Source organism: Balaenoptera borealis, assembly GCF_965194805.1.
Source record: "Balaenoptera borealis genome assembly, chromosome: 13".
In the NCBI taxonomy this organism is placed as follows: Eukaryota; Metazoa; Chordata; class Mammalia; order Artiodactyla; family Balaenopteridae; genus Balaenoptera; species Balaenoptera borealis.
In genome coordinates this window covers 10,960,298-10,983,583 of record NC_138870.1, presented here as the reverse complement: position 1 = coordinate 10,983,583, position 23,286 = coordinate 10,960,298, and the positions used below count along the sequence as shown (strand labels likewise).

Below are 23,286 nucleotides of genomic sequence, written 5' to 3'. Positions count from 1 at the left end.
GAAGAGGGGTGACTCACACCCTGATTTATTATCAGCCCTGAGGCTAGATTTCACCTTGAGAACTATGTGGATTAAGACTTCTTGTAAACTCTCTAATTCTGCATTCAAGTCTTTGGAGCATACCTGCTTGATGTTATTTTGTTACCTGCTTTTGATAACTTGGACGCCTTCATTTTCTGTAACCAATACCACAGCCTGTGGTTCTTTCTGGTCTCATTTCCCAGGGCTTTGAGGGACCTGGGGTAGACAGAGTCTTTGATTTGGATTTTTGGATGTATCTGCAGGTAGGAAGCTACCTGGAAAACACTCTGGCTGTAAGCCAGATGTCTTTATAGAGTCAGCCAAGCTCTAGGATATTCATCACATTTTTGAGGGACTAAGAAAAGAATAATCTAGTTGAGTCTAGATCCCTCCGGACAACTACTAGAATCCCCTGAGTGCCCTTAAATTCCAGAGAGCCTGGAATTCTGGGCCTGCCTTTAAGCCTAGAATAGCCTGCCCAGCTGAAACCCCATCACTGGGATCCTAAGACCCCTTCATAAGGTAGAGGTATTTTCCTCATCTCACTTTAGCTCTGTACAGAGGAAGTAAAACCACTCTAGCTAATATCATGAAGTCATGATACAATGAATACTGTATAAACTGGTTTTATGATTCAGATGAGAAATAAGGGAGAATTTTCTCTGGGCCAGCATGACTAATGACTATTGCAAGATACTCCCTTTAAGTCATAAAAGTTAGGTGTGGGAATTGTTTGCAATTGGGGGAGGGGGAGAGGTTGGTTGGTTGTTTTGAAGCCCTCAGTTTCTTAAGTCAGGAAAGCAGAACTAAGGAATTGCACTAAGATGGGACTAGAAGAAAGGCCGGAGACCTCCTTCTCCACTTCTAAAACGAGACCGTTTGGGACCTTGACTACAAAACAATTTACATTTCATTTAAGAGGATGTCATTGTAAATTTCTCTACTTCTACCCATCCTACTGTTTCTGAAAACCTATCTCCTGTCTTTTCTCCACTTTCTTTGTAATTAACTCTATCTATCTACCACTTGTATTCCACAACACAACCTTAAACCCCCCAAAACACAACAGTCCAGAAGGACGGTCTGTACTGGGCTAAATGGTGTCCCCCCCAAAATTCATGTCTACGTGGAACCCCAGAATGTGACCTTATTTGGAAATAGGGTCTTTGTGGAGATAATGAGTCAAGACGAGGTCATACTGGATTAGGGTGTTCCCTAAATCCAATTATCACATCCTTATAAGAAGGCCACGTGAAGGCAGACACACAGGGAAGAAGGTTACGTGAAGATATGGAGGCAGAGACTGGAGCTACGTTGCCACAAGCCAAGGACCGCTGGCCATCACCAGATGCTAGGAGGAGGCAAGGACAGACCCTTCCCGAGACGTTTCAGATGGAAGCCTGCTGGTAACTTGGTCTTGGACATCTAGACTCCAGAACTGTGATCCAACAAATTGCTGTTTTAAGCCCCCCGGTTTCTGGTACTTTGTTACAGCAGCCCCAGGAAACTCATACACACCTCGATCAGGGTTTCAGCCTCCAGACTTGTGCAACCTTGCCTTTGCGGACAGGGAGCATGAAGAAAGGTTCAGATTAGTGACACAAACCAACAGCTTTGCCCTCATTTACTACTAGATCGCACTCGTTTACTTCTGTGCCTCCTGCCCTTCACAATGACACCTTTACCTGTTCTGCTGGGGACTCTAGTTTACGGTCTGGGCCTACTAATATGCCTGAAGACACATCATCCACCTCTCTTCCCTCAGAGTCCTATCTTCCCATCCTAGCAAAGCATAATACGTATATACTTCAGAAACAACAGATAAGCTTTAAAAGAGGTTTTTAACCTTTTTAGTCTCCCCAGAAATGTGCATATACCTCAGGGGTCCACAGACCCTAAGTTAGAGACCTTGCCCATTTAGAAAGTTCAGACTCCTTCAGGATAATTCCGATCCCTTCTTACCCAGCACCCATAACCCGATTCAAATTCAGCTTGCTTCTGAAAGTCTTCCGCTGAGCTGAAGCAGCAGCCATCCACTGGCTTTTACCCACCGGCCCAGAGGGAGAGAGAGTTGCTGTTAGCTAAGCCACTCTGGAGAGTCCCATCAGGAAACAAGACAAATGGAGAATTAGCCTCCAGAGGTAGGCACCCCACCCCCTACATTTATAAAGATCTTCCTGCAATCAACATGCACACCTGACTCCCACAGAGAATTTTTTTTTTTTATTTATTTATTTTTGTCTGCGTTGGGTCTTCGTTGCTGCGCACGGGCTTTCTCTAGTTGTGGCGAGCAGGGGCTACTCTTCATTGCAGTGCGCGCGCTTCTCATTGACGTGGCTTCTCTTGCTGCGGAGCACGGGTTCTAGGCGCGCGGGCTTCAGTAGTTGTGGCTCGCGGGCTCTAGAGCACAGGCTCAGTAGTTGTGGTGCACGGGCTTAGTTGCTCCACGGCACGTGGGATCTTCCCGGACCAGGGCTCGAACCCGTGTCCCCTGCATTGGCAGGCGGATTCTTAACCACTGTGCCACCAGGGAAGCCCCCCCCGACAGAGGATTTTAATCCAAGAAGCCAGGGATGTGAATCTATTCAGGGATCTAAGAGACTCTGCTCCGTCCCCAAGAAAAACGCAACCTCCTTTCAAACAGGACTTCCCTTTCAAAGCCATCCATCCTCGTTTCTTTGTTGATTTTTTTAAAGTCATAAATAATGTTTACCTCAAATTAAGGACAACCAATGAATTTGCCATGGAATCGCCACTGTCACTTTCTTACCTATGAGGAAGATCTTACTAAATCTATAAAGTCTGTAACCCAAAAAGGTCCTCAAGGAGTTTGAATTTTTAAGAAATAATATTTAAATTTATTATTTCCCATTTGGTCTCATGAAACACAAGCTGAGACTGCAGAAGTATCACTGTTTTTAGATCTAGAAGCTCCTTTCCTTTACAATTACAGGTCAAGGGCTTCATGAGCCCAATCCTCGACTTGCAGCTGAAAAAAGCACAGGTCTGTGTGAAGGGATAGGAGAGCACATCTTACTAGTGTCAGGAGCAAGGAACCAAAGCTGAAGAATAGTCTGAGTCTTGACCTCAGCACTTCGAAAATATTCTGCAGGCAACGATGTTCTAACACACGGCAAGGGGGATGAGCACCGAGTGGGCTGGGCAGACCCTGGACACGATTCTGATGGATTTCGGCCTGCAGAGCTCTGGAGGGAGAGGTCTCATTCTCTCCTTCAATCCTCTTTACAGAACAGAAAGCAGAAATCAAGTCTTTATAAAAGAGATTAACGGCCCTTCCGTTTCTTCATTTTTCCTCCAGCCACCTTGTTCCTGACACCGATCGCACCCTCCGTATCGTCATTGTCCCCAGCAACCTCCCACGAGCGCTTCTTCTTCTCTCCATGCTCCCTTAACTCCTGCAAGAAACAGGAAGGATGGGACTGAAAATGAATGACTGTCACTGAAAGTGACACATCCTGGTCTCTGCTCCTTAAAATCAAACACTAAGTAACTCCCTAACATCTCCCATTAGCAAAGGAATAAGGCCCAAATCCCAAGATACAAAAATGTTAATCTATTTAGTAATCAAAGACAGGAAGATTAAAACAATAAGCTATTATTATTATTCTGGCAAAGATCTAAGAGAATGGTAATACCTAGACCTGGTCAGGGCGTGGGGACAGTCACATACACTGTCGCTCATCGTGTCAAAGTGCTTTAGCTTTTCTAGGGGGGCAGTTTGACATTATGTATGAATTCAAATTTTAACTGTGTATTCTCCTCCACCCAACAATTGATTCTACTTCTAGGAATTTATTCTAAGGAAACAAGACAAGTGTGCAAAGCTGTACATATCAGGATGTTCAACAGAGTTCTAGTTAAAATACAAAAAACTGGGAAAAGCATTAACACACATCAATGTAAATCACGTCATATATTCCATGACAGAATTCTCTGTAGCCATTAAGAAATGATCCCATGAGAATTCTAAGATGCTAGTGTCTAAGATATCAGTTTCTAAACTTGCAAGCAGTGCTATTTTTAAAAAACTGAATTCTCTCTCCTCAGATTACCAACTTTCAAAACATTGTAAAGTAATAAAATATACCTAATGCAAAGTCTAGAAGACCCAATTTGGTTTCCCTTGACGAGTCAGAAGGCAGTTAAGGACCTTGCAACAACTCCAAGAGCTTACTCCTGCCACTGGTGTTTAGGAAAGTCTGGTAACTGAACCGATTCAGGGCTAAGACACAGCCTAGATGACACTTTTTGAATAAAGTTTAAAATGTGAAGAAAAAAAAAAAAGAAGTGATCACATGAATCTCTGCTAGTTCAAAGAGAAAAATGATATACCTTTAGATAAAGTCATATACAATTAGATAAAGTCTAAGTATGGCTAAAGAAAGAAAAATAGCCAACTGTTATCAGTGGTTTTCTGTGGGGGGTGGCTTATGTGTTTCACTTACTATTTTAATCCTTTGTGTATTTTCTAAAAATGCTTCCCAACGCACATGTAATATTTTTATAAGCAAAAATACCAAACAAAGAATTCCATGTGGGCAGAAAAACAAAAACAAGTCCACACCTCAGCTACTCAGAAAGCAGCCCATGGGCGAAGTTTCTTCACCCCTCAGACCAGCACTCCAGGCAGCAGACGGCACCTGGAAGGCTGCTCCTTTAGACCTTCTCATCGCCACTCCTACCCCTACTATCGGTAACCACACTGTTTACACCAGCTTGACTGATGCTCATAAAACCCTGTATTCAAGGTAACAATTATTCCCAATCTACAAATGAGGAACTGATTCTGAGAGGTCAGACACCTTGTCCAAGCTCACAGTTCTCAGCTGCACCTCCTGATCTCAAGGCCAAAGGTTTTTTTTTTTTTTTGCCTCATATGAAACATGAACAGTGGCTGGGAATGTGGTCACTGTGGTCAGACTGAGTCCAAACCCTGATTCGACCATTTAGTTGTACAGTCGAAAGCAAATTACCAACATCTGAGTATGCTCATCTTAAATTTGGAATAAAATATTCCAAGTTGAGGATTAACACAATAAAGTGTCTTGCATGTAAGTTAATTTCATTTGCTGGCGAGAAAATGCGTTGCATACCATTCGGGCAAATCTTTGGGCCTCAGTCACACGTTCTGTCAGCATCATAACCTCGTCATCCTGGGTTGGAAAGACAGGCAATTTCTTCCCAATTAAGTGTTCTATGCGCTGGAAGAGTTCCACGTCGTATCTGAAAAAGGAAAATTGCCATGGCTCTGGCTGGCTGACAGTGCACATGTCTGTCCGTTCCAAAACTATGATGCAACAGGCACCACAGTTTTCAACAATATCAAACCTACTATTCCTTTTCAGAACACTAACTAAATGCAATCTTCTGTGCACAGCCCAGCAGAAAACCACCCAACATATCCCTTACTCCCAGAAAAGCCCTGGGTACATAACAATTTGTTCCTTTGAAAACAAAATCAGAAATAGTTATTGTAATACTGTGAGTTGAGGGAACGGTCACTGTTCTATGGCTCCGGCATTTAAAAGAAATAACACGGTTTTTTGTGTGTGTGTGCCTCTATATGCCAAGTACTATACTACACACATGTACTACAGTATATGCTCTTTACATATACATCTCCAGTCTTCATTAAAACCCTGCTAGGTCGGTATTATTATTTCTATTTTACAAACAATGAAGGCGGGATGAGGGAGGTTAAGTGACTGTTACAGTAAGTGGTGAAGTCAGGTTCCAAGTCTGTCTGCCCCACAGTTCTGCTCTTTTCTCTACATTGCTCTGCCCCAAAGTCGGGTCACTTACTGTGTGACAAAGGTAATAGACTTTCCAGAGCGCCCTGCTCGAGCTGTTCGACCTACTCGATGGATGTAATCCTGAAATGAAAACGGTAAGTAACTTTGAGTTAGCTGGAATATAAATTAAAAACTGTATGTAAATTCTTCCTGCAAACCTTTGAAAGAAAACAGATTTGTGTTAGAACGTGGAGAGATGAACTCGCAATCTGTTGAGATAAATCTACTTCACTTTTGTTATTCTCCTCAGAGCACAAAACTGACCCCCTTTTTCCTTTCTTTTATAGAAAGACAAATCTACAAAGCAAATCTCCATGGACATAGCACAGGCAGAGGAAAATGGCACTAGATCTAGAGGCAGACCTGGGTCACAGATCTGCTTCTCCCACCGACCAGCGACACAACTGTCTACAAGTCCAGAACTTCTCTGAACCCTGGTTTGTATCTATAAAACAGAGACACAAATACATGTCCAAACTCACACAGAGTTACTGTGAAAATCCTATGAGACAGCACCCTGTCTACAGCAGTTTAATACGAAGTTGACACACACTAGTTGTTCTCAACTGGGGTCAGTTTCATCCTCCCCAGGGGGCATTTGGAAATGTCTGGAAACATATCTGGTTGTCACAATGTCACCTGTGAGTAGAAGCCAGGAATTCTGCTAAGCATCCTACAATGCAAAGGACAGCCCCGCAACAAAGAAGTCCCAGACCAAGATGTTAACAGTGCCGAGGCTGGAAACCCTGGGATACACTGAGGACCACAAGCTGCCATTTCTCATCAGCTGGACCGACAGAGGTGAGCACGTGATCCGTCTGCGCCTCCGACAGTGAGCATCTAACCCCTCTCCTGGGCTCCTTCATTCACATTCATTAATATCACATCCACAGGCATGTGCAAGATGAGGAGAATGAAAAGATCAAGAGCTTTCCCTATTTTTGATACTTAACTAATCAAGGACACACACACACCAAAAAAAACTCCAATACTGTAACTAAGGAAAGACAGAAAACATTCCATTAAGAAATACACTTTGTATACAATGGAATGTTATTCAGCCATAAAAAAGAATGACATCTTCCCATCTGTGACAACATGGATAGACCTTGAGGGTATTCAGCTAAGTGAAATAAGTTAGAGACAAATACTAGATCTCACTTATATGTGGAATCTAAAACAAAAACAAAAACAAAAAAAATTGAGCTCACAGATACAGAGAACAGATTTGGTGGTTGCCAGAGGCAGGGATGGGTGTGTGTGAAATGGGTGAAAGGGGGCAAAAGGTACAAATTTCAGTTATAAAATAAATAAGTCATGGGGATGTAATGTACAACATGCTGACTAGAGTTAATAATACTGTACTGCATATTTGAAAGTTGCTAAGGGAAAATATCTTTGAAATTCTCATCATAAGAAAAATACGTAATTATGAATGGTGACAGATGTTAACTAGACTTACTATGACAATTTTGCAATATATACGAATATTAAATCATTACATTTTACACCTGAAACTAATATGTCAATTACATCTCAATTTGAAAAGAAAAGGAGAGAGAAGGAGGTGGGGGAGAAAGAGAGTAAGAGGAAGGAAGGGAGGGAGGGAGGGAAGGAGGAAGGGAAAGAAAGGACAGGAAAGGAAAGGAAAGGAAGGGAAGGGAAGGGGAAAAGAAAAGAAAAGAGAAAAGAAGAACACTTTGGGGCTAGAAAGTCAGGTCAGCAACAGGACTCACCTTGGAATGGGTAGGAATGTCAAAGTTAACAACTACATCCACATGAGGTATGTCCAAACCACGGCTGGCAACATCAGTTGCTAAAAGAATGGAACGAGCCTTTGCCTTAAATTTATTAAGGGATCCTAGGCGCTTGCTCTGAGACGATGAAAAGAAGAAATGGAAAGAATTTAATCTTGAAAAACGTGGAATCCAAGACACACAAACTAGACACACTAAATAAATACAAGAACCAAGAGAGAAATTTTTAAAAGGATGTTTCCCCCTTAGTCTGAACTAGGCTTCACAGGTCAAAAGGAAACATGGAAGCAATAAAAAGATATTTAAGACTAAAGCTAGAAAATACTAACATGAAACAGAGTTTGTTAAACATGATAGAAAGATAATTGGGAAATAATTTATTGAAAGTCTTCAGAGACGAGAGAGTCACTATTACCATGAAGGCTGAATAAATCAACTCAATAGCTTCCATCCCAGACAACTACCTGTGGAATATTCTAATTTGAGCTTCTTGCTATCCTGAAAGGAGGAAGTAGCATCCAAAGCAACACTTTAATGCCCATAAAATCAGGACAACTATGGGAAGATGCATTAATGTCATGTGTTGCTATTGCAGAAATCTCCTGCTACAAGGTTTAGCTTTCTCATGCCCCCAGTTCACCACTAATGATTCCAAAGAATAGTTACCTGACTCATCTGTCCATTGAGGGGAATGGCAGTGAATCCAAGATTTCGGAGTAGCAAAGCTGTCCTCTGAGTATTGTTACAGGTGCTGCAGAATATCATAAAGGAGTTTCCAGCCAATTCATTTAGAATATAAACCAGGTAGGTATCCTAAGTCACAAAGCCAAAACAATATATGTAACTGAACCTGGAAGAAGGTTGGCGTCCTGGGCATATAAATTATGTAAAAGACTAAGCCCATAGCTACTTCTCAGTTATCCAGACCCCCAGCTGCCAGCTTTGCACTCCTTAACCGGCACTATCATTATCATCTCTGTGAACCATGAGTTTCACACACAGCCTGAAGCCAAGCACAAGGAGAGCTGTACTCAGCAAGCACGCAAAGCCCTGACACCAAAGCACAAAACTAGGGTCCCTTGCCCATAAAAAAGCCACATAATAAGCAGGCAAAAGAAAAACTACCTCAAGGATGGGGTTCGGAAGGGATTATATCATGACTTCATTACTGTGGTTTAATATGTTGTGAATTCCCGGAATGTTGGACTTTATCACTGATAAATATAAGCACGGCATGAGCTCTAAAACAAACAGAAAGGACTCCAATCTGTAGCACAGCTCTTAGCGAATCAAGAGTTGACACATTTTCAGATGCCTTGGTGAAGAAGGAGAGGGAGTGGCAGGAATGATCAAAGCAAACACTTTACCTTGAACTTAGAAGGAATAAAAAGATAATATTGCTGTAACTTCTCAACCGTCTGGTATTTAGAGGAAACGGCACATTTCACAGGATTCTTCAGTGCTGCTCGCTGAAGTTTTTGCACCTGAAGAAAGAAAACCTAGAATAGTACACTGATTTCTAAATACTCTATTTTTATTATCATTACTGTGACTGTTTCTATTTATCAATTCTTATAAAAAAGAAAAGAGAAGTCCTAGAAAAGTTCACCTTCTTGGTCATCGTAGCAGAGAAGAGAAATGTTTTCCGATCTCGGGGAATCACTTTCAGGATCTTGTCAACCTAAGGCAGAAAGAGCAAAGGATACCAACATAACATTTAGACTGGACACCTGCAAATGCTGCTTGTGAAGGAGAGAAGGAGATAACAAACTAAATACATCACTGTGGGATTTGGGGACTCAAAACTTTGATTCAGTTCAGCTAAAATTGACTGAATATTTACTATTTGATACCATACCAGATGCTATCAAAAATAATGCCAGTCAGAGAAAAGAACAGTTTAAATCAGCAGAGTAGAGCTAATCTAAGAGAAAAGTAAAGAATAAGCATTAATCAACTAAATAAGCTATGAAGAATGGGTCATCAAAGAAAAGATGGAAGAGGTTGAAATCAAATGAAATGGAAAAGAAAATCTGGTTTTGGTATTTCTCATCTCTGAAATCAAAGTCAGCCTATATGTATATATGTATGTATGTATGTATGTATGTATGTATGTATATATATATATATATACACATACATGTTTTTTGCCCAACTATCTTTTTTAATTGAAGTATAGTTGATTTACAATGTTTCAGGTGTACAGCAAAGTGATTCAGTTACACATAAATACATATTTACACTTTTTCAGATTCTTTTCCATTATAGGTTATTACAAGATATTGAATATAGTTCCCTGTGCTATACAGTAAGTCCTTGTTGTTTATCTATTTTATATATAGTAGTGTGTGTATATTAATCCCATATTCCTAATTTATCCCTCGCCCCCCAAGTCAAACTATATTCGAAAGAGGATGCTGAGACTATTTACAATATCCAAGAGATGGAAGCAACCTAAATGTCCATCGACAGATGAATGGATAAAGAAGATGTGGTATATATACAGAATGGAATACTACTCAGCCATAAAAAAGAATGAAATAATGCCATTTGCAGCAACATGGATGGACCTAGAGATTATCATACTAAGTGAAGTCAGACAAAGACAAATATCATATAATATCACTTATATGTAGAATCTAAAATATGATACAAATGGACTTATTTACAAAACAGAAACACATTCACAGACATAGAAAACAAACTTATGGTTACCAAAGGGGAAAAGAGGGAAGGATAAATTAGGAGTTTGTGTAGGTATATGTATACACACACACACACACACACACACACACACATATATATATGTATATATACACATATTTATATATGTATGTATAACTGAATCACTTTGCTGTACACCAGAAACACAACATTGTAAATTAACTATACTTCAGTAAAAAGTTAATTAATTTAATTTAATTTAACTTAAAAGCAACAAGGATATATTGTACAGCACAGGGAAATATAGTCATTATTTTGTAATAATTTTAAATGGAGTATAATCTATAGAAATATTGAATCACTATGTTGCACACCTAAAAATAATATAATATTATAAATCAACTATCCTTCAATAAAAAAGAAAAAAAATTAAAAATAAAGAGGATGCTGAGGCACTGACAGGGTAAAGAGCATCAAGAATGAAAAAAGCAGCAGAGATGTTAAATTAACCAACCGTGGTAAGTGCTCCACAAAAGCAGGTATGTAATGAACCAGATTTTGAACAGATTTTGAGATGCCCTAGGAAGAGGAAAGATGTTGAGAGCTCACCTCTGTCTCAAAATCCATATTCAATATTCGGTCTGCTTCATCCATGACCAAGTACTTGAGAGCTCTTAAGTTGAAACCTTTTGTATTTTCCAAGTGGTCAATCAGTCGACCAGGAGTTGCTAACAAGAAGAGTTGAGGAGAGAGGGCAATGTTTAAGAAAAAGGACAGAAAGAAAGTGACCACCCCCTCCCAAACAGAATTTCAGAAACTAAAAAAAATTAAACAAAAAATTAAATCCATTCTTTGAACTCTTTCCACACAAAGAAGTTACACTCAGTATCAGTAGATTTTCTCCAATTCATCATCACCAGTGTCTTTTACCACTGTCATTACTCACCTATTATTATATGTGGTTTTTTGGCCAGGGCCAGAGATTGAGACATTGAATCAATTCCACCTACAATCACAGCTTCAGAAAGAAAAAGAATATTCAAAAGAGATCCTTAATTTTTTTCCATAGTTCACTGTAAAGCCAATGACACATTTCTACTTTCATTTTTCTTCCCTTACAATTACAACTTTCCCCGAAGCTAAAATACCAAATCAGCTCTTTAGGTCAATGAACTTATGTTAACGACACTTCCTTCCATTCTCCTTTCACACTCATTCTCAACCTGTGAAGAAATTCTAAAGATTCCTTTCCTCTCGACACTTACCACATTGCACCCCAATAGAAGACCCCAGGGCTTCAAACTGCTCTGAGATCTGAAAGGCTAGCTCCCGAGTTGGGGTGAGAACTAAGGCAAACAAACGCTGGGGCGTCTCTAGCAGCACATTCAGAATGGGCAGAGCAAAGGCCCCTGTCTTCCCAGAGCCGGTTTCCGCCAGCCCAATAATATCACGACCTAGAAGACAAAGAAAACACCTAATAGCAAAGAAATGCTCTCTGCACCATTTCCACATTATTCCACAAGGACCCACTGCTGGCACAAAGTAAACCATGAATAAATATTTGATGAATTCAGGGGAGGGGGAGGTTGATGAGACAGAAGACACGGTCTCTGTCCTAAATTAGCTCAAAATCCAAGGGTGAAATACACAAATATGTTCTAATATGATAGGTCCCTACAGGATACAGTGAGAACAAAAAGGAATGAGCAACCTACTGCCAGGAGGAGTCAGGAAAGGTTAACAGAGGTGATGAGTAAATTAAATCTGGAAGTAAGCAAAGAAGGAAAGGAAGGGCAGTCCCGTATGAGGAAAGACGCTTTAAAGAACACAGCATGGGGCTTCCCTGGTGGCGCAGTGGTTAAGAATCCGCCTGCCAGTGCAGGGGACACGGGTTCGAGCCCTGGTCCAGGAAGATCCCAAATGCCATAGAGCAACTAAGTCCGTGCACCACAACTACTGAGCATACGCTCTAGAGCCCGTGAGCCACAACTACTGAGCCTGTGTGCCACAACTACTGAGCCTGCACTCTAGAGCCCATGCTCCACAACAAGAGAAGCCACCGCAACGTGAAGCCTGCGCACTGCAACAAAGAGTAGCCCCCGCTCTCCACAACTAGAGAAAGCCCGTGCACAGCAATGAAGACCCAATGCAGCCAAAAATAAATAAATTAAATAAATTAATTAAAAAAAAAAAAAGAATACAGCATGAGTTCAGAGAGTGAGAAGTACAACGTGGCCAGAACACAAAAGTCAAGGGGGGAAAGGGAGAGGAATAAGGAAACCCACAGCCATGCTAAGGAGTTTTGACATCCTCCTATAAGAGAGAGGAACTGAAGGATTTTAAGCAGGGAATATCATGACCAATGTTATTCGTTAAGAAGATAAACCCCAGGCCTGATGGCATAAGAAGGACCCAAGGAGCTTAACAGTACAGCCATTTACACTGATCCTTCTGAGGGAAGAATGCCAGAAGTAATTCCTTAAGAATGGGTCCCCATGGTTTGTTATCACCAATCAAGCCATAACTGAGAAGATTTGGCAATTAATTTCCAAGCCAAGACCACCGCCTCTACGCTGGTTGCAGCCCCCAGAGTAGCTGAGCACTAGGACAGCACCCAGTGGGAAGCCTTCCTGTCGAGTAATGACTTCCACAGTTGACTGCTGAGGCTTCCTCACCTCGAGAATAGCCCTGCAATAACCCCCTTTCCCTGAGGTAACCTGAATATGACTCTCTTCCCTACAACTTAAAGTGAACTAAAGGGCAGAATGGGGAACACACAGGAAAATGAGAGCTCAGTTAGGGTACCAGGAGAGCTATGACGGTGGCCTGAATGGAGGCCAGCCAAAGTGAGAATTACAAAGTAAGGAAAGAGGTCCGTGGAACCAGAGAGTTGGCACCGCAGGCAACACTTTTGGTATTTATGCCTTGTGTCTTTTCCGCACCTTAATTCACTGGCAAGCATCCCTCGTACCAAGTTGAGCCATGTGGCTAACAGGGTCTTGGTGCTCCGGCCGGGTGTCAGGCCTGAGCCTTTGAGGTGGGAGAGCCGAGTTCAGGACACTGGAACACCAGAGACCTCCCAGCTCCACGTAAAATTGATCGGTGAGAGCTCTCCTAGAGACTCCGTCTCAACGCTAAGACGCAGCTCCACTCAACGACCAGCAAGCTACAGTGCTGGACACCCTATGCCAAACAACTAGCAAGAGAGGAACACAGCCCCATCCATTAGCAGAGCGGCTGCGTAAAATCATAATAAGTTCACAGACACCCCAAAACACACCACCGGACGTGGACCTGCCCACCAGAAAGACAAGATCCAGCCTCCTCCACCAGAACACAGGCACCAGTCCCCTCCACCAGGAAGCCTACACAACACATTGAACCAACCTCACCCACTGGGGTTAGACACCAAAAACAACGGGAACTACAAACGTACAGCCTGCGAGAAGGAGACCCCAAACACAGTAAGTTAAGCAAAATGAGAAGACAGAGAAACACACAGCAGATGAAGGAGCAAAGTAAAAACCCACCAGACCAAACACATGAAGAGGAAATAGGCAGTCTACCTGAAAAAGAATTCTGAGTAGGGCTTCCCTGGTGGCGCAGTGGTTAAGAATCTGCCTGCCAATGCAGCGGACACGGGTTCGAGCCCTGGTCTGGGAAGATCCTACATGCCGCGGAGCAACTAGGCCCATGAGCCACAACTACTGAGCCTGCGCGTCTGGAGCCTGTGCTCCACAACAAGAGAGGCCGCGACAGTGAGAGGCCCGCACACCGCGATCAAGAGTGGCCCCCGCTCGCCGCAACTAGAGAAAGCCCTCGTACAGAAACGAAGACCCAACACAGCCAAAAATAAATAAATTAATTAATTAATTTTTTTAAAAAAAGAATTCTGAGTAATGATAGTAACAATGATCCAAAATCTTGGAAATAGAATGGAGAAAATATAAGAAACGTTTAACAAAGATGTAGAAGAACTAAAGAGAAAACAAACAATGATGAACAACACAATAAATGAAATTAAAAATTCTCTAGAAGGAATCAATAGCAGAATAACTGAGGCAGAAGAACGGATAAGTGACCTGGAAGATAAAATAGTGGAAATAACTACCTCAGAGCAGAATAAAGAAAGAAAAGAATTGAGGACAGTCTCAGAGACTTCTGGGAAAACATTAAACGCACCAACATTCAAATAATAGGGGTCTCAGTAGAAGAAGAGAAAAAGGAAAGGACTGAGAAAATATTTGAAGAGATTATAGTTGAAAACTTCCCGAATATGGGAAAGGAAATAGTCAATCAACTCCAGGAAGCAGAGAGTCCCATACAGGATATATCCAAGGAGAAATTCACCAAGACACATATTAATCAAACTATCAAAAATTAAACACAAAGAAAAAATATTAAAAGCAGCAAGGGAAAAGCAACAAATAACATACAAGGGAATCCCCATAAGGTTAACAGCTGATCTTTCAGCAGAAACTCTGCAAGCCAGAAGGGAGTGGCAGGACATATTTAAAGAGATGAAAGGGAAAAACCTACAACCAACGTTACTCTACCCAGCAAGGATCTCATTCAGATTCGATGGAGAAATCAAAAGCTTTATATTCAAGCAAAAGTTAAGAGAACTGAGCACCAAGAAACCAGCTTTACAGCAAATGCTAAAGGAACTTCTCTAGGCAGGAAACACAAGAGAAGGAAAAGACCTACAATAACAAACCCAAAACAATTAAGAAAATGGTAATAGGAATATACATACTGATAATCACCTTAAATGTAAACGGATTAAATGCTCCAACCAAAAAGACATAGACCGGCTGAATGGCAACTATATGCCAATAAAATGGACAACCTGGAAGAAATGGACAAATTCTTAGAAAAGCACAACCTTCTGAGACAGAACCAGGAAGAAAGAGAAAATATAAACAGGCCAATCACAAGCACTGAAATTGAAACTGTGATTAGAAATCTTCCAACAAACAAAAGCCCAGGACCAGATAGATTCACAGGTAAATTCTATCAAACATTTAGAGAAGAGCTAACACCTATCCTTCTCAAACTCTTCCAAAATATTGCAGAGGGAGAAACACTCCCAAACTCATTCTACGAGGCCACCATCACCCTGATACCAAAACCAGACAAAGATGTTACAAAAAAAGAAAACTACAGGCCAATATCACTGATGAACATAGATGCAAAAATCCTCAACAAAATACTAGCAAACAGAATCCAGCAACACAATGAAAGGATCATACACCATGATCAAGTGGGGTTTATCCCAGGAATGCAAGGATTCTTCAATATACACAAATCAATCAATGTGATACACCATATTAACAAATTGAAGAATAAAAACCATATGATAATCTCAATAGATGCAGAAAAAGCTTCTGACAAAATTCAACACCCATTTATGATAAAAACTCTCCAGAAAGTAAGCATAGAGGGACCTTACCCTTTAATAAAGGCCATATATGACAAACCCACAGCAAACATCATTCTCAGTGGTGAAAAACTGAAACCATTTCCACTAACATCAGAACAAGACAAGGTTACCCACTCTCACCACTATTATTCAACATAGTTTTGGGAGTTTTAGCCAGAGCAATCAGAGAAGAAAAAGAAATAAAAGCAATCCAAATCAGAAAAGAAGAAGTAAAACTGTCACTGTTTGCAGATGACACGATACTATACATAGAGATTCCTAAAGATGCTACCAGAAAACTACTAGAGCTAATCAATGAATTTGGTAAAGTTGCAGGATACAAAATTAATGCACAGAAATCTCTTACATTCCTACAGACTAATGATGAAAAGTGTGAAAGAGAAATTAAGGAAACACTCCCATTCACCACTGCAACAAAACAATAAAATACCTAGGAATAAACCTACCTAAGAAGACAAAAGACCTGTATGCAGAAAACTATAAGATACCGATGAAAGAAATTAAAGGTGATACAAACAGATGGAGAGATATACCATGTTCTTGGATTGGAAGAATCAACATTGTGAAAATGACTATATTACCCAAAGCGATCTACAGATTCAATGCAATCCCTATCAAACTACCACTGGCATTTTTCACAGAACTAGAACAAAGAATTCACAATTTGTATGGAAACACAGAAGACCCCAAATAGCCAAAGCAATCTTGAGAAAGAAAAATGGAGCTGGAGGAATCAGGCTCCCAGACTTTAGACTATACTACAAACCTACAGTAATCAAGACAGCATGGTACTGGCACAAAAGCAAGTATAGATCAATGGAAAAGGGTAGAAAGCCCAGAGATAAACCCACGTACATATGGTTACCTTATCTTTGATAAAGGAGGCAAGAATGTACAATGGAGAAAAGACAGCCTCTTTAATAAGTGGTGCTGGGCAAACTGGACAGCTACATGTAAAAGAATGAAATTAGAACACTCCCTAACACCATATACAAAAGTAAACTCAAAATGGATTAAAAACCTAAATGTAAGCCCAGACACTATAAAACTCTTACAGGAAAACACAGGCAGAACACTCTATGACAGCAAGATCCTTTTTGCTCCACCTCCTAGAGAAATGGAAATAAAACCAAAAATAAACAAATGGGACCTAATGAAACTTAAAAGCTTTTGCACAGCAAAGGAAACCATAAAAAAGACGAAAAGACAACCCTCAGAATGGGAGAAAATATTTGCAAACGAAGCAGTTGACAAAGGATTAATCTCCAAAATATACAAGCAGCTCATGCAGCTCAATATCAAAAAAACACACAACTCAATCCAAAAACAGGCAGAAGACCTAAACAGACATTTCTCCAAAGAAGATATACAGATTGCCAACAAACATGAAAAGATGCTCAACATCACTGATCATTAGAGAAATGCCAATCAAAACTACAATGAGGTATCACCTCACACAGGTCAGAATGGCCATCATCAAAAACTCTACAAACAATAAATGCTGGAGAGGGTGTGGAGAAAAGGGAACCCTCCTGCACTGTTGGTGGGAATGTAAACTGATACAGCCACTATGGAGAACAGTATAGCAGTTCCTTAAAAAATTAAAAATAGAACTACCATATGACCCAGCAATCCCACTACTGGGCATATACCCTGAGAAAACCATAATTCAAAAAGAGTCATGTACCACAATGTTCATTGCAGCACTATTTACAATAGCCAGGACATGGAAGCAATCTAAGTGTCCACTCACAGATGAATGGCTAAAGAAGATGTGGTACATATATACAATGGAATATTACTCAGCCATAAAAAGAAACGAAATTGAGTTATTTGTAGTGAGATGGATGGACCTAGAATCTGTCCTACAGAGTGAAGTAAGTCAGAAAGAGAAAAACAAATACCGTATACTAACATATATATATGGAATCTAAAAAAAAAAAACAATGGTTCTGAAGAATCTAGGGACAGGACAGGAATAAAGACACAGACGTACAGAATGGACTTGAGGACACAGGGAGGGGGAAGGGTAAGCTGAGATGAAGTGAGAGAGTGGCATTGACATATATACACTATCAAATGTAAAATAGATAGCTAGTGGAAAGCAGCTGCATAGCACAGGGAGATCAGCTCATGCTTTGTTACCACCTAGAGGGGTGGGATAGGGAGGGTGGGAGGGAGACGCAAGAGGGAGGGGATATGGGGATATATGTATACGTACAGTTGATTCACTTTGTTATACAGCAGCAACTAACACAACAATGTAAAGCAATTATACTCCAATAAAGATGTTAAAAAAAAAGTCATAGATAAAACTTACTGAAATTATTTCTTACAATTCTTTAAACAGGCATTTAGAATTGTTACTGTTGATTATATTCAGAGAAATAGGACAGATACTCTATTTGCATAACTTTTGCTCTCAGTTTGGAACATGAACAACAAAATGCCGTGATTAATGATTTTTACTATTCTTTTTGTTTTCCTGCAGATAGTTGGCATAAAAATGGGCTATCAAGCACATCAAGTTGAAGTAAGTAGGAATAAAATAAATCAAAATCCTTAAGTTGAGTCAACTACAGAGTCAGAATATGATACTCCACTGGACAAATTTGCATCCAATTTTGGGGGGCAATTTTTGGTCATCAAAATAAGTGCATTTCCCATTAAGTTGGCAATAAAGCTTGAAGGAGAAAGATCACATTGTTTACTGTAAAACTGATACGATAAAGATTATATGAGATCACATGTATAGATACAGATACGTAAACTGTAATGGGATTTCAAATAACAGAATAATTATGAATTTCAAATTTTCGTTTATATGCAATAAAAGTTAATAGTACAGTATAGATCCAAATCTCTAAGCCATAGGCAGATAACCTGCTGTTAACATTAGTGACTGGAATTTTGTTTAAATAATAGCTATATAATTAGGACCACATTGCCTGACAAATGTTTGGCACATACAGCTTCCTAGGTTTCATACACCTTGGAGAGAAAGAAGGAAACATCTAACAAAAGTTGATAATAGCCAAAACAATGTGGAACAATAAGACCTTCCTTCCTCCCTCCCTCCCTCCCTTCCTTCCTTCCTTCCATTCTTCCATTTATTTTTTTGTCTTTATGTTGGAGAATATGTGTTAAGTGAGCTCTCTGATATCTTGCCTTGAGGCTCATTTTATGCTTCTAAAACTGAATAATGGGATGGCACACCAGACTGCAGTGGGGAATTTTCCTTTGTAATCAGAGTTTTGAGGAGATATGTTATACTGTATCATATTAGAAAAATTAAAAAGGTCATCCATGCCTTTCCTGACTATTCTGTTCTCCCTTAGTGGGCAAGAGTAGAATTTCCTGAGGAAGGATGCTCTCTGTCAGGCAGACAACCCAATGCCCAACCAAAATAAATGAATAAATAGATTAGCTAATTAATTAATTTAAACTAAAGAAATAAATCAAAGGCTCAACTTTGCTACTTTATCACAGACTGCCTTTCAACCTTAAACACCAGGCTCTGCCTGGGGATCTCAAGCCCTCTTTAGGTGGTTTTCCAAGAGCTGCTTCCGTAACACTAGGCCTGACATTAAATGTTACGTGGCTGGTTAGAGACTGAAAAATCATCGAGCTGTAAAAGTCTATGTTGTTGCTGAGACTCCAGAGGACTAAGCAGTTTTGGATAATAAACTCAAGTTGTATGAGAATTCAAACATTACAGACAAAGCATTACAACATGAAATTCTAATTTATTTGAATCAACACATATATGATTATTAACAAAATAACTTCTCTCGTGTTATTTTGTTTCTATAAACATCCTATAGACCTTTGGAATCATTCTTATGTAGAATGTTCATAGGTGTGATGTACACAATTTATTGTTTGTGCTGGTGTTAGTAATGTTGACCTGTTACTTATTCTCATCATATTTTCCATGTACATTTTTGCGAATATAAATGTAAAGTTCATGTATTCTCAAAATTGTTAAAAATATATTGAATACATTTTCTGTCTTCATGCGACTTCCAAAAAAAAAAAGAAAGTGAAATTGACACAACATTGCAAGTCAACTATACTTCAACAAAATAAAAAAATAAAAGAAAGTAAGAGAAGAAAATGTGATTGACACAGAGGTTTCCAGCCTGGGAAACTCAAAAGCCATAAACTAAGATAAGGGCTACAGGGAAATTAGTTCTGGTGAGAAAAATAAGGACTCTGTTCTGGACATAGGGAACTTGAGCTTCCATACTTGTTTGGAGCTCAGCAAAAAAGTGTGGGCTAGAAATATAGACATGGGAGCCATGAGCATCTGACCAATGCTCATGTGTGCTCCCCCAGGGGCAGACACATTAGAATAAACTATTAAGTTTTTTTTTCAATTAATTATTATTATTATGAATTTTTTTTTTTTTTTTTTTTTTACTTTGGCTGCACTGGGTCTTCATTGCTGTGTGCAGGCTTTCTCTAGTTGCAGCGAGCAGGGGCTACTCTTTGTTGTGGTGCACAGGCTTCTCATTGCGGTGGCTTCTCTTGCTGCAGAGCACGGGCTCTAGGCGCGCAGGCTTCAGTAGTTGTGGCACGTGGGCTCTAGAGTGCAGGCTCAGTAGTTGTGGTGCAGGGGCTTGGTTGCTCCATGGCATGTGGGATCTTCCCGGACCAGGGCTCAAATCCGTGTCCCCTGCATTGGCAGGCGGATTCTTAACCACTGGACCACCAGGGAAGTCCCAGAACTATTAACTTTTGTATCTATATATGCCTAGGTCCCATGCCTGGATATTCCAATTCAGAAGGTCTAGGTTGGAGCCCAGAAATCGCTAGCGTTTTAAAAGTTCCACAGGTGATTCTAATGAGCACTGGCTGAAACTCACTGATGCAGACAGTATTAAAGCTTCAGGACTGGATGAGACATCTTAGTAACATTTTAGAGTGAGAAAAAAGGATAAAGACAGAATTAACGCCGCAAGGCAAAGGGAAAAGAGCCAAAAAAAACTGAGAAAGAAAAAGCTAGAAAAACAGGAGAAGACAACAAACCCCCTCGTAGAAAGTAAGCTCCGTAAAACTGGAGAATTACTGTTTCAAAAACCAATAAGCCACAAACTTTTTATCTTTAGGGACCCTATTTTATTTCACTTGACATATGCAAAGCAATAGCTCTCAAAAGTGGTATTTAACTGAATATGTGTAACTTCACGCTGAATCTGAAACAGGCCACATACTTAATTTCAACCTACCCTGTAAGGCCAAAGGAATAGCTTCAATCTGGATCTTTGTTGGCTTTGTCCATCCCAACTGGTCACAAGCTTCACATAACACATCTGTCACACCCTTAGAATTCAGAAAAACATAGTTTAGCAAAGAAAAACACACACTCACCTCCCACATAATTAAATGACTGTTAGGGTCGCCTTGTTGGTGACATGTGCGTCCCCTACGCTTTGATTCAAAAGGTTTTTATTGTGAGTCTACTCAGTCTTCTCCTTAACTCTGAGAACTGGGACAGGAACCTAAGACTTACCAACCACTCTCCACTCGCCGGGGACAAAGCCAAGTTCTCCGCCTGTGTTACTTCATTTAATCTTCACAACTCTATGCGGTACTTATCATAACACCCAATTTACAGATGTGGAAAGTGAGGCACCGAGAAAACTTGCCTCTAGTCAGTGACTGGGTCAGAATTCAATACCGGTTCATCTGAATCCAAGGCCCAAGATGCACAAAAAGTGGATTCGCCGCATGGACAACATCCTGCACGGACACAACGCTGCCACACCGAGGTGGAGTTCAAAAGGGCATATGGGGGCTCCCGGGCCGCCCTCCCACCACCCAAACTCAGAGCCGAGGGAGCTCGTCCGGAACCCGAGCTTCGGACATCCCGGGAGAAACCTGAGCTAGGCCCCGGCTGTTTTTTGCACACCAGCGGCCGGTATCGAAGGCAACCGGACTCTGCCCGCGCCTGGCGGCAGCAGGAAAAAAGGGAAATCGGAGTCATCCATTCTTACCAGGTCTTTAAATGTTTTCGTTTCCGCCTCCTCCATCGCCGTCTGGGGCACCGCAGCCGGTGAACCGCGCTCCTCGGACGCCGCCATGCTGTCTGCAGGCTCCGGAAGTGGGTCGGCGGCGCGCGGGATGCTGGGAAATGTAGTTTTCGTTCTCCCGGGTGGCGTGTTGTGGGCGCCCCCTGCGGGCTTGGCGGGGTTTCGCGGAAAAGCAGTAAAAAAAGAAATTAGGCATGGGTATAAGCGTTTGGAGTTGTGGAGCTGAGCCAAGTGCAGAAGGGCCTGATGACCAGGACCTCTAATCTGCCCTTTAGGTCCCTTTAGAAAGTTTTCCCCACCTTTCACAACCGCTGTGTTCCCCCCGCTTCTAACCATAGAGTTTTGAACAGGTTCATATTACAGTACTATTTATTTATTATAAATATTATTTCATTCATTTATTCAATAATATCTTGAGAGCCTACCATATGCTAGGGTTATGCTAAATGCCTACTGAACAGGACAGCGACCTCTACCGTCATGGAGAAGATAGATGATAAATAAGTGATCACAGACCATTTCAATTTGTGGAAAGTGTGATGATGCAACAGATATAAAAATGATAGAGGGCTTCCCTGGTGGCGCAGTGGTTGAGAGTCTGCCTGCCAATGCAGGGGACACTGGTTCGAGCCCTGGTCTGGGAGGATCCCACATGCCGCGGAGCAACTAGGCCCGTGAGCCACAATTGCTGAGCCTGCGTGTCTGGAGCCTGTGCTCCGCAACGGGAGAGGCCGCGATGGTGAGAGGCCCGCGCACCGCGATGAAGAGTGGCCCCCACTTGCCCCAGCTGGAGAGTGCCCTCGCGCAGAAACGAAGATACAGCACAGCCATAAATAAACAAACAAACAAATAAATAAATAAATAAAATGATAGAGATTTGATTTGCATTTCTCTAATAATTAGCGATGTTGAGCATTTTACATGTGCCTGTTGGCCATCTGTATGTCTTCTTTGGGGAAATGTCTATTTAGGTCTTTTGCCCATTTCTCGATTGGGTTTTTTGGGTTTTTTGTTGTTGAGTTGTATGAGCTGTTTGTAAATTTTGGATCATTTATATGTGGATCTAAAATATGACACAAATGGGGACTTCCCTGATGGACCAGTCGTAAAGAATCCGCCTTCCAACACAGGGAACGTGGGTTCGATCCCTGGTCGGGGAACTAAGATCCCACGTGCCGCGGGGCAACTAAGCCCTCATGCCACAACTACTGAGCCCGAGCGCCTCAACTAGAGAGCCCACGTGCCGCAGACTACAGAGCCCACGTGCTCTGGAGCCCACAACTAGAGAGAGAAAACCCGCACACCACAACTAGAGAGAAGCCTGCGGTGCCACAACGAAGATCCCGAGTGCCGCAACTAAGACTGACGCAGCCAAAAATAATAAATAAATAAAATAAATAAATATTTAAAAAATATGACACAAATGAACTTAGCTACAAAACAGAAACAGGCTCACAGACATAGAGAACAGACTTATGGTTGCCAAAGGGGAGGGGGTTGGGGAAGGGATGGATTGGGAGTTTGGGGTTAGCAGATGCAAACTATTATATATA

The 23,286-nt window shown here is 41.1% G+C and overlaps 1 protein-coding gene across 1 annotated transcript; it reads right to left on the bottom strand.

Moving 5' to 3' along the window:
• Window positions 1-2,850: 2,850 nt before the first annotated feature.
• DDX47 (DEAD-box helicase 47) lies at window positions 2,851-21,826 on the bottom strand. Its single transcript, XM_082348841.1, has 12 exons — window positions 21,698-21,826; window positions 20,930-21,023; window positions 11,521-11,709; window positions 11,202-11,273; window positions 10,865-10,983; window positions 9,201-9,272; window positions 8,959-9,075; window positions 8,258-8,404; window positions 7,571-7,708; window positions 5,845-5,915; window positions 5,136-5,265; window positions 2,851-3,437 (listed from the first exon to the last, which is right to left on the bottom strand). Exons 1-12 carry the CDS (start codon window positions 21,782-21,784, stop codon window positions 3,306-3,308), a joined length of 1,368 nt encoding a protein of 455 aa, XP_082204967.1. The 5' UTR covers window positions 21,785-21,826; the 3' UTR covers window positions 2,851-3,305.
• Between the last annotated feature and the right edge of the window lie 1,460 nt (window positions 21,827-23,286).

Coding starts and splice junctions, on each gene's coding strand:
- DDX47 (XM_082348841.1), bottom strand. CDS start 21,784: ATGGCGGCGTCCGAGGAGCGCGGTTCACCGGCTGCGGTGCCCCAGACG. Junction 7,709..8,257: donor TCAATGGACAGATGAGTCAG/GTAACTATTCTT, acceptor TCATCGTCTCAG/AGCAAGCGCCTAGGATCCCT. Junction 5,916..7,570: donor ACATTCCTACCCATTCCAAG/GTGAGTCCTGTT, acceptor TTTTCATTTCAG/GATTACATCCATCGAGTAGG.